This window comes from Apis laboriosa, unplaced genomic scaffold (assembly GCF_014066325.1).
Source record: "Apis laboriosa isolate Shangri-la unplaced genomic scaffold, ASM1406632v1 scaffold812_cov158, whole genome shotgun sequence".
Lineage (NCBI taxonomy): Eukaryota > Metazoa > Arthropoda > Insecta > Hymenoptera > Apidae > Apis > Apis laboriosa.
This window is the reverse complement of record NW_025224511.1, coordinates 311,808-326,618: the sequence shown is the minus strand read 5'-3', so window position 1 is coordinate 326,618 and position 14,811 is coordinate 311,808. Positions and strand designations below refer to the sequence as shown.

The window sequence follows — 14,811 nt, the reverse complement described above, 5'->3', positions numbered from 1 at the left end:
TTCGCTTGTATTTTTTTTTCTTTTATGCTTTTAATTATCAATTATTTTTCATTTTCATTATCATGAAAATGAAAAATATTGATAAAATCTCTCGCAATTTATATTTTATTTTTTATGGATTTAGGTTTTTTTCTTTTTACAATTTTTTTTGCTAATTGCGTTGCACAACGATCAAAAGTTTGAACGTTTTGCAAACTTAAAAAAGAAAAATTTATTTATTTGAAAATAAATAAATTTTCATATAAAAGACGAATGGAACAGGTTATCGCAGTCGGAATGAATTTAAAATTTATACAATCTCAGTTAGAGAGCAGGGAAATTATTAAATATACAATATATAATTATATCATTGTATAATTAATATCAGTGATATAGTTATATATTTTATAATAAATAATGTGAATTAGTTACGTTCACGATTTTATTTTTCATAAAAAATTTATCGTGGTAGTTTATGGGAGGATTTCTCAATTCAGTTTCTTCAATTTCCTTCGTAATTCCTTATAAATTTGATACAAAAATTTGTTGCATTATTTTATGAATTCTTCAAAAATTTCTTTGCTAGGTTGAGCAAGAAATTGATACTTTTTATTCTTGTATTTTATCTCTTTCATTATCCACGTTTCATCAGTATTAAAACTTTCCACATTCGAATTGCTTGTGTTGCACATTGCGGTCTCGTTAGTAAACGAACTCGATAATCAAAAATTATAGAACGTACGTACGGCGTTAATGTAGTTGTAAAGGGACAAACCATCGTCCCAAGGCTCCTCTTTTTCACATGATAAATTGGCGGGCCTCAGGTCGTGGCTTCGATCCAATGCCGCCAAACCGTGTGCGAAAACCTGCACACTGTCGTACACCAAAGCTGGTTCTGCCTGAAACATACGTGTTTTCCTCTCGTGTGAAAAGTTGCTCGTATCTATTTATCACGATCTTTCTTCTTATCCGACCCAATTTCGCGTAAATCGATTTTAGAAAAAGTTTATCGGACAAGTGGTATAATAAACTATATCGAACTTTCTCTGCGGATTCAAGAGAGAAGTTTTACTTTGTAAAGTCAATTGTCGATTCTTGTCTCGAATCTCATAATTTACCGAACAATAAAAAGTTGCAAAAAAGTGCAAAGGAACGCAGAACAATTTTATTCATTATTTTAAATCGCTGTTCGATCTTTCGTTTGAAATTTATCAAAACTATATCGGCAAATTTCTCGGTGAAAAATCGAATCGATCGTTGTAATTTGCATCTTTATTAGTTTATTTTATTAATAAACGTATAATTTTCTTTCTGCACATATCATATTATAATTTTTACAAAGCAATAACATTTTTTTCTCAAGAGAAATTAAAAGCTTGTTATTGATGAGTAACAATTGTATCTTGTAGTTTTTTTTTATTTATATTCGGGGAAAATTGATCAAAAAATCAAAAATATGGTTATTGAAGTTTTTGAGAAGAAACTGGATCGTGTTTTAAATACTCTTGATCGAGTGATTTCGTTTCAATATTCATAATGAATATCGCTTAATTGTTGACAAAATATCAGCAATGGAATGCTGTTGACATTTTCTTCTTTTTCTTTCGTTATTCAGATTAATATTGAGTTAATTTTAACTCCACTCGAAACTTGTTTTTTTTCTATGTTATATTCTTCTCTAATTTTTATTTAATAACAACGGAAGAAAAATTGTAATATATATCTGATATAATACATGCAGAAAGAAAATTATACGTTTATTAACAAGATAAACTAATAAAGAAAATTGCAGCGAAATGTCGGGGAACCGAACGAATACGATAACACGTAGCTACAGACTGATTAAATTCATAAATATTAACCTAATTAAATAGAATTAACGTAGTAATTTCTGGATCGAGAGAACGTTATTATGTATCGAATTTTTAATGCAAATCTTCTACGCGTTTCATTCGCTGATTTCCATAATTTTCTGCAATTTATTCCATATTCGAATACTTTCATCTCACTTCGACGTATAATTTTCCGCTGTACGATACGTTAAACTACATCTTTCATTCGCAGTTTATTAACAATAACTCGAAACCCGATTGATACCCGTCAAACAAGTTCAATATATCACTTGTTCATCGCCGTATAACTTATTCATGAATGATCGTTGCCAATTAAAACAAACATCGTTGACAGCAGAAAATTCTTCTTGCAATCGTTTTTGTTTTATTCAAATTCTCGTGATATTGTCGTTCGAATCGGATCTTGTAATTTTTAGTCTTTTCGTTGAATCATGTCGTTTTTCTAAAATTTCGTCCAAGATTTCTTCATTTATAATACCTGTTTCGTGTACTAATTTTTTGGAGGATAATAACTTGTATAGTTTATCTGTAATTTAGATATGATTTAAAAAAAAAAGATACGATTCCCTGTTATATTTTTGTCGTTATACAATCATAAATTTTTAAAGAAAACCGCAGAGAATCTTGTGAATTATTTTCATCATAAAATCGAATAAAGCTTCGATAAATTATCATAAATCTTTGTATCTTAACGCTTTGTATCTGGACTATAATATTTACTCTCTTCTCTTCTCGCCCGAAATGGATGGATCTTCCAAAATGGAATGCTTTTAGCTCATGTCTTCGATTTTTATCCATCCATACGCGATATCCTCGGATGTTATACGATGTAAATCAGGAGACTTCCATAAAGAATATCAGGCATTGACTATTCTTTCTTAAAGTTAGCGCGAGATCGTTCAACGGAAACGTAGAAAACCGTTTTCCATTTCAATGGGCTAGGGTGTAACGAGTTTTGAGGCCGATAGCGACTTCCGGCGGTCGAGCATACACCTCGAAGTAACTTGAACTTTCCACCAACCTGGATAACTCCGGTTTTGTTGAGGATAGCGTGGCCAATCGGCTGGAAACGTTCCATCTGTCTCAGAACTTCGGCCACCTTTGGTTCCTCGAGGTCCACAAGACGGAACGCAGTCATGTTCACACTGTTGTATTTGAAATCCTCCAGATCGAATGTCTCTATGTCCTAAAAATCATATTTTTTTTCTCTTTTATTCCAAGTATATTCATATCCATTATTATTAAGTGTAGAGATAGGATAGTTAGAACTTCGAAATTCTCGAAATTTAAATATTAATTCATATGAATAATTTATAAAATTATAGTAACGATATGAATGTGTTTTCATTTCATTAATAAAAATTCTGCATTTCAAGAATTTCGAGATCTCGTAATATTTTGGATTTGAGTTTTCAAAAATTTAAATTTTAATTCCTTCTTATTTCTTCTTATTTCGAAAAATATTATTGTGCAAATTTTCCAATTTATTCCACTCACGATATATTATTTTCATGTGTAAAAAAGGAATAATAAAATAAATTTAAAAAAAAAAACATTAATAAAACATTATCCAGACAAGAAGGGTTAATCCTGTTAATAAAACACTACTATGATAGCTACTGTATTTTCCAATATTGGATTCGTTCAATGGATTAAAATTTCTTTGAAAATCTCGATGAAAGCGATCCTATCTATAGGCGGAAGTCTCTACTTTTCTTTAAAACAGTTAGATATTGGCTGTCGATTTCTCTTTGTCCAAGAAAATCTATCCAATCTTAATTCATCTGGAGGATCGAAGAACAGTCTTTTCAAAGCGAAGGGAAACATTATTGCGAACTGTACGGCTATCGTCGGATCTTTAGAAGCTTAATTTACCCTTTTTTCAAGTTCATAGATTGGTTCCAAAGTTTATAGACTTTGTAGAAGTGCGATCAATCGGTTAAATATGATTTACAACAATTATAATTTCCACGGATTTTTTTATTCGGTAATTGGTAAATTTATACGGGAATAAATTTTGTTGTAATCTTCGTGTCATTAACCTCGCTTCACACAATTAATTCATACATTCCTCCATGTTATGTCATTGATTCGTAAGCATTGAATTCGTGACAATTTGTCGCGTGAAGCGTGATATTTATTTCATATCTGATGTATGCACATGTTTTCTTCGGGATATAATATTATGCGAGTCGATTAGACTCTCTCGTGAGAGTTCATGTTTCACGGGTGTCACGCGGTTACGTTTCCAATGATCGACAATTATGAAGGTATTACCGAACCGCTACGCGAGGCGTGAGTAACATTAACAATAGTCGACACGATCGATGATCGTGTGAAATTCATAGACAATCCTTTGTCAACCGCCCTCGACGCTTTATGTTTGATCAGGAATAATTATTTCGGTCAATATTTGCCCGCTCATAAATGTCACAATTAGCAGTTAGTTTCATTTCGAATTTTCATCTCGTCGACCAACGAGTAATTCCACTGTTCTCAATCTGTGTATACAGAATATCTATAATTCACGGTGCAGATGGGATAAGATAGATTCAAACGGTTGAAAATGAGACAGAAGTCAATTATTATTGTTTTTGATTAATTGTTTTAAACAAATTTTTTTCTATATTTCTTTTTGTAGAATAGGCTTTTATTCAACTCGTGTTCAATTTGTAATTAGCAAAATGCGTATTTTTCGTGATCTTGATCTCGATTTTAGGTTTTATTTTTATTATGAATTTAACGCGCAATATATGCAGATAATATTCCTATCTATTTTTCTTTTATGAAAAAGTCGCGATTCGAAAAATTGATTAATACGCTGTGCAAACGAATAAAAGTAAGGGAACGAAGGAATGTAAATATAATAACAAACTGGATAAACAAGTAAACAAAATGGCATACCAGGAGGAGCAGATAGTATAAACGAATAAAAAGAAGGAGACAAACGAATAGATTGATATTGTATGCAATAAATTTTGATATGTCGAACAGTAGTACGAGAACAGAGGATTTTTTTTCACACTAATTTTTTTACTCTATGTTCAATATCTTTCGTTTTAATCGTATACTGTTTCAATAAGTTTATTCGTGTTTTTTATATTATTTGAAAATTGCACGTTTGTTAATTATATTTGAGATTTAACGACACTGCTGTCGCGTTAAATTTGTAATTAAAATAAATATATTCGCGTAACACGAATTAAAAAAAAAAAATGCGAAATGTATTAATCGTTCATTAAACTTCAAACGAATATATTTTCGATTTATCGTTCTATGGATGCGATCCTTAAAGCGAATGATTGCGATGCTCCGCGTTCATTGGGAAATTCATTTTCGAATGCTGTTGATAGACAAATACCACCGGTTAATTTACATCGATTCGTGAGTAATCGAGGAACGCGGTTGCACGATTTATTGCTCTGTCATGTTTCCCGAATCCGTGACGCTTCAACGATCCTTTGAATAAACGTGTGCCCTGATATCCCATATACATTTACGTCAAAGAATGGCTTTACGTTTGATTTGGCCTCGTGATAAGATCATAAAACAGAAAATTAATAAATTAAATTTTACAATTTTTACAAAATTTTTAATATACGACTCGTCGAGCTTTCCAATTTTTCGGCATATCAAAGCTTTTACAAATGACGAGAAAAAGAGAGAATTAACAAAAATGGAATTATCAAATTTCCTTTTGTACTCGTCAATTTTGAAATTATAAATATAAGTTTTATCGTGTGATTTATTTTAAAATTCATAAAATTTCACGAAATATATATTCAATTATTTCATGGAAAATATAAATAATATTGTTTCGAAAATCATATTTTATTTTCAATGTATTTTTTATCAATTTCTGACCAATATATCGTAAATCGAAAAATATCCAACGGTATTTTCGCGAATAGCATTTCGAAACCAGATGTAACTGTCAAAGATCGTGCAATTTCATTCGAAATGATTTTTAAAAATGATCGAGATATATTTGCAACAATTTCAGGCACTCACAATCATTTTTAAAAGATAATCGAAATATATTTGTAACGATTTCAAGCACTCACACAATCGAGCACAGAATTCTGTGCTCGAGTTCCAAGTGAAGGTTGGTGGAATGCAATCATATCGAAAACAGGGGAGGAAACAGAATACTCGAGTGCAAAACGAATGAATTTCCGCCACGTTTTGATACCACCAAATTGACATTGAATTTCGAGATAGTTGCTCCGATTTTTCGCTTTAACAAACACCTCATCGAAGTTATTATTTTCCAAATTTCTGAACCGAGAAGAAATCAGAATTATTAAGTATTCACAATGAGAAGCATCATTGATGTATTCAATAGATATTAATAACAATATTTATTTAAATTTAATTCTTCAAATGTTAAAAAGCAATAATTGAGCATTCGTATAATGTTCGTCATAATTTGGATACGACGACAGACCTACTGACAGTCTCTACTTGTGGTCGGTTAATTAAGTGAAGAGCAACGAATTCGCGAGTACTCAATTTAGAATCCTTCAAAGGAGCAAAACCAACTTCCACGGGGTTGTATTTAAAGCGTGTGCTTCATTAAGGAAGCTCCGTTTCCAATTTCCATCGGTATAGAAACGCGTCAGAATATCTACTACTGATGAATACTTACGAACGTGGTGAACATGTAGTGATATCTGTAATCGTTCATTTGCAGCTGGAGGATCTGTAACATAGACATAAAGAAAAAGAAATTAGTGGTGTAATCGGAGGATGAGGATGCCAAATTTAATTTCTTGTATTTTGAAAGAATGATCGGAGAAAAGATGAAGTTGAAGTTGAAATGATTTCGATGAGGAAATATTTGATAAGTTTTTGATAATTGAATTTTTGGAAAGCTCGATGTGTTATCGAATAGATTCGATATTTCACACCGATGTTATATGAAATAAAATTAATTTTAAAAGTTGAAGAAAAATAAATCTTTCGATAGCGTGAAATAATGACATCCACTTTAAATAACGCCTTTTTAAAATCGTTTAAAGCCTGAAATATTTCAACACGCGAAACGATGTATATCACGATCATTTTTATATCCTTAATTCCATACGTGATTCGAAGATTGCGAAAAACCGTTCGTAGAAATGGAAATGTGTACGGATTTCCTCGAGAGAGAAGAATAGGAGATAAAAGCGAGGTGGAAAAATGAAAGAGCGGAAGGAAAACAAGCAAGATAGAGGGTTGAACGCGTAAAAGGAAGAGTCGAAGATAGAAAGAGAGAATCACGTAGGTTTTTTGATTACTTAGTCAACGAAGGGATATCCGCAAAAATCCCTACGGGACGTAGCATGCAAATACCGGATTTCCTTCTATCAGGTTTGAGCTAAGATTGCCTTTCGGAAGCAAGAAGAAGGTTTGGGATCAACCAATGAAATTCATCCAGTGATATTCGTCTATCCATCAACTTTCTTTTAGACGTTATAAAAGACATCGCACATTTGTTGTTCTCAAATAGCATACGAATGATGTTCAAACATAATAACAATAATGATGTAATACAATGATAGAGACGAAATAATTCGTATCATGATGAAATTCACGACGACGAATTTCAAAAAAATTTTTTTTTCGTTTTTTTGTTTTATCTACAATATAATCCACGTAGAAGTCAAAAAGCCTAAAATTAATCCACAAATGGCATTACAAGAGAGAAAAAAAGAGGCTGAAAGCGATCCTCTATTGATTAAAACGAAGGCATTTTCTCATCAATCCCTTTGTCAATCGTCAATCTCTTTGTCAATTGTCGTTGCCCCTTTATTCGTATCCTCTAAATCGATTTTTATCCCGTGAATTTGTCGAGTGGCAATGAACATAACGAAAAAATTCGTCGAATCTATTTTAATAACAGAATAATGAATAACACTCTGATGCTCTTCGTGGATAATGCAAATTTTCAGAATGATGCGCGTGAAAAGAGGATGAAAATCGTGGACGAAAACATCGTCTCCTCGATCAGGATAGGTCGTGTTTCAATGGCGATGAGATGAATCTGCTCGAAAATATCGGTCGAGCGATTCTGCTGACCGATCCAGGAAAATTGACGATATTCGTCATTGTGCGAACATTCGTCGAACCAGCGCTGTGAAAACGCACCATTTCATCTATGGCTTACAACCGCAACGATTTTAGTTTACAGGATTTTGATTATAGAGTATAGAAGAGGTACGAAAAAAGAAAAAAAAGCAAACGTTAATCGTCAAATTCTCGTAGGTTTCTCGTTTTATTCCCATCGATTTTGGAACTGCTTTTAGCGCGATCCAATTTTTGAAAGATCTATCGGATTTGATATAAAGTTTATACGATTTAATATGGAGTTAATTTCGTATTTTTGGAAAATAAGATATGAGAAAGAAATTTAGACTTCTTTAGATTGCAGTGAATATTTATATATCGTGAAATTGATTTGTAAATTCCTGAAAAAAATATAGGATGCAATCTAAAAGAAGATTACAACTGTTTGTGGCGGTATGAAATATTATCTCTTATAAATATCTACGAACAACACCAAAAGAAAGAATATTTGAAAACAGAGAATACTTGCAAACACGAGAATTTCTTGGAATAACAGACTGAAAATACAATATATAAACATACTGAAAAACGATGAATTGTTGATGGAGTAATGTGTTTTTAAGAGAGTTAAAGAATTTTATAGAAAAGTATATTAGTCGGACTAAGTTGTCTTAATATACTCTTTGAAAGATTGAGGATCTTCGCAAGAGCCTTCCGGCAATTTGATTCTCGCAATAAAAAATTTCATCAACTCGCTGGCAACTAAATATCCTGTTACTTTTTTTTTGTTTTACTCGAAAAAAAAAAAGAACTCGAATAATCTTCAAATAAAAATTGAAAAATTTAATAGATTAATAACAAAATAACTGATGTTATCAATAATAGCAACGTTGGAATTAAATATGCATTTGAAAATACTCGGGCTACGATTGGACATCGAACAAATTTTCCATCGAGAAAATTACCCTTTCGAGTGGTTCTCCTCTGCATTCGAATTCAAACGATGGTAGTTCTCCATTTACCAAAACTTGGAGGATAAGCTCGATCATGGTGATACATTCGATGCAATTCCATTTGGCCAACGTTTCCTATTCCCCTTTGATTCACCGTGTTTCACACTTTTTCCACGCGTGCAAATGTGAACTCAAATATGCAAAACTTGTTACGGATGGACGGATCCATCTTTAATCCCTGAGAGCATTATTAGAAATTATGTTTCGATCGATGATGAGATTTTTCGTTTCGTATTTTTTTTTTTTATCGAGGATACGTTTATTTTTCTCTCCGATAAATTATAGATTATGGAGAAAATTTTATATTAATAACGCGAGTATATAGAAGATTTTGTTTTATGGAAGTCGATAAAATATAGTAGTCGATGAATTTCGAGGATATTATACTGCTTTACTGTTTATGACTTATTGAATATATATTTCGAGCTAGAAGCTCTTATGATAGGAATACTAAATTTTTGAAGAACGATCAATTATTTGTACAAAGTGTTCCAGTTATCAGGATAAAATAGAGATAGAGTTAATTCTACATACAAGAAAAGATTGCAAAAAATTTTTATATATTATACATGTGAAGAATAAAAAAATGTAGAATTAAGTTCTTTTAGGCTAGGAAAATCAAATTTGAAAATTCATCAATGTAGCTATTTAATTTTTGATGGAATATATTCAAATTCGATTCTCTGAAAAAATGAGGATGTTATGAAAAATTTCATACCTATAGAATAGTTTTCTGTCCATTATTCACTTGCATTCATAGAGAAATGATAGATTTTGTTTTTTTTTTTGAAAATCGTAGTTTTAAATAAAAATATTTTATTCTATATTTTTAAGTATATTAGAGTGGAATAAGATATTAAATTTTTTTGCTATTCATCTCTTTCAATAATCAATAAAAATTTCCTTTCATAATAATGTTTAAATTGTTAAAATATAAATTGATTAATAAATAAATTTTTATCCAAAAATTTATACATTAATTTTCATTTTTAAAAACGAAGAAATCAAAAAACAAAATTCTTGCGGATATGACTTCAGAAATTAATTTCACAAAAATTATTTTTTGCGTATCAAATCCTCAATATCCTCCATTATTAAAAAATAATTACACAATTATAATTTTTTCATTCCACTCTGATATACAATTGCTCCCTTTTTCAATGTTTATACAACGATCGATTCCTTATAGTCTATTCGATTCAAAGTTTATTTCAACAATTAAAAAACAATTAAAGATTAAAGTATCCCTTCAATCATAACTCACCGGAATAGAAACTTCAACGCGAGATTTTATTTTATAAGGAATCACGATATAAACGGTTGATATCCTCGCAAGAAGCGAACCGTGGTGTTTGTTTCGTGAACGAAACGAATCGTTGTATGTTGGAAATCTCACTGGTTATCGCTAAATCTAATTGCAACAGAGCAAATTGCATCCCTCTTCCCACCTGATATATCCTTTTCGGCTCTATTATCTTATTATTTCTCGCGGGAATTGCGGTCTTCGAATGACTAACGCAAAGAAGATCTCTTGGTAACGATGTAAGTAAGGAAAACGAGTTTCTGACAGTAGTTTGCTTTTCGAATAAATGTCCGGCTCGTTGCGGATGCAATCAGTTTCGAGATACAAACATACACTAATTGGGAAGGAAAGTTCCAACGAGGTTATCCGATTTACTTGCTGATTTTCGAATTTTATTTGAGTTGAGCTTTGCTATTTCGTGCGTAATTTTCTTCATTACGCGGAAATTTGTGTTTTAATGAATATAAATGAAGAAAGGAAATGACTGAACTTGGTTAATGAAGATTGGAGTAAGTTGATACAGGAATAGATTGATACAGAGATATTGTAAATACGTGTTTTTAGGAATTTTTTTTTTATCATAAGTAATTAATTTAAGTAAAATTTAAAAAAAAATTAAGAATCAAGATTTTTAGCGAATATTATTTATATATCATTAATAGTTTGTTTATCGATTAATCTCAATTCATCGTGTCGATCATTAATGTGATCATGATGTGTCCAAATTGGTGTAATTTTTCATATATATTTAACGCTATTATAAAAAAAAAAATAATCGTACGGTGTAACGTCAACTATAATTAACCGCCATTCTTCAAGAAAATTGCAAAATCGTCGATCCAGATCCATAATTCATTCGACAATTTTATAGAACAAGGCAAGCCGGATTATTGCTTTCTTTTTTGAACAATATTTTTTTTCCTTTATCGAGTTATAAATCGTTTTTCCTCGATATATCGTTCTCGATAGCATTACGGAGACTTCGGAGATTAAATACCCCGCGAGCAAGTATTATGGGTCTTCGTTCTCTGTATCTATCCCCGAAGCTATACTTGCGGTATCGATCGGCAAACGTCATTCCTTCCCTCCTACCATATCGTTCTCTTTTTCCGCTCCTACGAATAAGGATGTAAGCTTCCATGGGTTTCTCCTAGACAAGAGATCTCTGCCCGGTTCTTTCTTGATGCAGCACGTGGCGATATAATATTTCGCCCCGTATAAACGGTCCCGTGGACGACAAAGGGAGGCTATCATCTACTCGTGGAATTTCGGGCTTTTTAAGTCTTCCGCCACTTGTTTCGTCCGATCCTTTGCGCGGATATCGATTCAAAGGTATCTCGAATCGGTTCTCGTGAAATTTCGAAATTTTCGATGAATCTAAAGCGAAGGGGTTAAAGATTGCAATTTGATTGTAATAGAATTCTTGAGATGTTCGATGGATGGAGGATTTGTTTAAAGTTGCTGGAGATATTGTAGAATGTAGATTCCAGTCGAAAACAGACAGACGGATGTTGAAAGATATATATACATATATATATATAAAAAGAATCTAACGCGGTATCCTCGAATTAATCATCTGGATAATTTATCATCTCGACTCACCGCACGAAAAAATTGTTGCATGTGCGCAGGATCGGTGTCGACGATCAACTTGTAGATCTCCTTGTGCCTGACTTCTCGAAGAACTTGCCTGTAAGAACCAGGTCCTGCCTGGCGAATATACATCTCGGTTCTCGCCGAAGGCGGTGATTTCACGAGATCTTGCAGCTTGAATAAACCTATCGAGAAATAAATGAAATTCAATGAAAAAGTAGTACAAATTGTTGTGCATATTTTTTAATATAAATGTAATACGTGTATAAGATTACTTATTAAATTCCAAAGATATTAATATAATAGCAGAATTGCTATTTCATGTTTGAGAAAAAAAAATATTCAGACTTTTCAACTTTAACTTTTTCATCGCTTATATCACATTTCTTCGAAGATCATGGAGTAATAAAACACGTATACTATTCGAATTCTGATTGTTTTATCTTTTGAGTGGAAACGATTGAAGTTGCACGTGAAAAATGATCCGATTATGCAAGAGGAAGAAAAAAAGAAACTCAAGATTCGTTTGAATCGAACAAACTCGACAGCAAAAATTCCGTGTATGTCACCGAGAGACGAAATGAAATTCGCGAAAAAATTACACGCGAGATTTCCAAAGGCCAACTTTATTTAATCGAGTTTCGTTGCCAGTCGATTTATTGCCAGTCGACTTTCATTTTGAGTCGATTTGCCATCTCATCTTTCACGATTTTTCCAACTAAAGCTCAAGACAAAACTTCATTACTGCGAAGACGTCTCGATACGTAGAAATTCTATGCAATTCTATGCAAAATAGATTCTTCATTTTCAACATATATTTCCATTTCCAATAATGACAAGCATCCAGAATGAAATTCATCAAACGAAAATCCATCGAAAATCGTTAATCACAGCGCCGCGCCTCTAACAATTCGAAAAAAGAAAATTTCTTTCTCTCGCGTGCAATTTCTCAATAATCCACGCTGTGTTATTAAATTGCATGCACCGCCAACATTGTGCATTTTTAATACCTCGAACCGTGCCAACTTGAATTTTTGAAAAAACACTTCGTTTAATTAAATTTTCCTATTCCTCGTATCGCGCGATGTGAGTAATTCCAGTCATTTTTATACGAAACCACTATTCCCACGAATGAAAGAAACCTTTCTCCGCGCTGAGAAAGGAAACGAAGGAAGGGAAAGAAGGGGAAGAAAGAAAGAAAGAGAGAGAGAGAGAGAGAGAACGCCTTCTAAGTAATGGGTTGGGTACGCTTCAAACGTAAAATTGAAAGATAACAAACCGCTTCTTAGACGTGGTTTTCAATTATCACGCCGCCGCCTTTTCGAGGGCCAACGTGTACACGTCCGCCCGACCCTTTGTGCTCGTGTACATACATTTGCAGGCAACAAGGGTTTGGTGGAGGACGAGCGAGTACAGGGGTGAGAGAGAGTCTGCTTTGCGGAACAACCCTCTGGTTACCGCGACTTGGATGGTTCTCGTAGCTTGGTAATTTATGACGGTTTCGCACGATACAAAAAGCACGTTGGACCAGCAAGAATTTAGAAAAGCCTCAAGTCCCTCTTTTTGATATACATGCATATATTTTTTTAAATACGAGTTTATATCTGTCTCGTTACTGTACACGATCTTTTGTTAACGTGAATGAAATCGTTGAAATGGTACCAAATGGTAAAGAACGTATCGTTCGGGATTAATTAAATAATAATTTTCCAATTTAAACGTAAACGGGAGAAGAATCGAAACGAGACGAAAAATAAATCAAATTCAAAGGACTACTATTACTAAGAATAATTTATTTCTGCAAACGTTCTTGATATCGAGGAATGAAATTCTTTGATCTTTAATTCTTCTTGCACGCTATCTGGATGCTCGATCCACTTATCAAAGCCTGAAAACGTGTCGAACGTGTTTAAAGAGCGGTTTAAAAATTTCCCTTGCTAAATTTAATGAAAGTCAAACTTCAACTTGAAGCGTCTAGAAGTCGAGAACCGCTTGAAGAATCTTCGCCCCGTCCATCGAACGAAACTTCACCCTCTTAAAACTCGAAAAGTATTACACCAAAATATAGTTGAATAATACGAACATACGAGTGCGCCCGTTCAAAAAATTGTTTCTCGAGCGTCGAACGAAAAAGCATTGAAACGTTGAAAAGAACCATTCATCTCGCTCGCTATCCTGTCGCGATTTAATATTTTCGTATAAAGCCTCTGTTGCGCGAAAACGTTTATACAATGGCGCGCTTTGAGCATCCGGATTGGAGGCGCGCGTGCTATTCAATGCGAGCTTAACGGCATGCCAGCCAAAGAGGCAAGTCACCCGAGTTCGAAGGCGAGGCGACGCTCGGGTAATTAATTCGTGGAAGAATAATTGGCGGAAGCGGCAGGCACAAAGCGCAGATGAACGGCGGAAACGTGGGCACCCTGTCGCTCAATTTGCATACGGGCTGGTCTTCCACGTATACGTATACGTGCCCCGTAACGAAAACAACTGTACGAGAACGTGTGTGCAACTGAGATATTAATAGAAAGCCTATATATTAATAGAAAGCCTCATATTGCATATTAGATGGTGGATTATAAGGTGAAAATATACGGGCAAAATGTAGAATAAAATTTTTTTGTTTCGAGGCTTCTTGAGTAAAAGAAGATAGCTACTCTGATTTCCATACGTTGTGTGTATCACTATAAAAATAGATTTAAAAGAAGGACGTATAAAACTGCTATTCTTTCCTCTTTCGTTCATAAATAAATCTTTGGTCTTCTATTCTTTTGGCATTTTCTATGAGATTCCGATCATGCTTCGTAAAGTTTATATCCTTGGTTCAATGTCAAAACAGGGTGGAATTTTGATTGGATTACATTTTAATCGAGTTTATTAAAGCCCGCAGGGCAGAATGCGATGGAAAAGTTTAAGAAACAATTTTCTTTTTGTTGTGAAAGAGATCGAGCGGAGAAAGTTGAGTCATATTTAAACGATCGAGCCGCGAGAAAGCTTTGTCGTGTCGCGGAAAGCGACATTTTTT

The 14,811-nt window shown here is 33.2% G+C and overlaps 1 protein-coding gene across 1 annotated transcript in view; it reads right to left on the bottom strand.

The window, feature by feature from the left end:
- Positions 1-725: 725 nt before the first annotated feature.
- LOC122719524 (glutamate receptor ionotropic, kainate 1-like) overlaps positions 726-14,811 on the bottom strand; it is a gene marked incomplete at its 3' end in the record, with an annotated part of 105,542 nt that continues 91,456 nt past the window's right edge. Inside the window, exons 5-8 of the mRNA XM_043945426.1 lie at positions 11,799-11,974; positions 6,481-6,534; positions 2,854-3,018; positions 726-878 (exon numbers count right to left, since the gene is read on the bottom strand). Of these exons, the coding sequence (XP_043801361.1) occupies positions 726-878; positions 2,854-3,018; positions 6,481-6,534; positions 11,799-11,974 (548 nt within the window). The remainder of the gene's footprint in view (positions 879-2,853; positions 3,019-6,480; positions 6,535-11,798; positions 11,975-14,811) is intronic.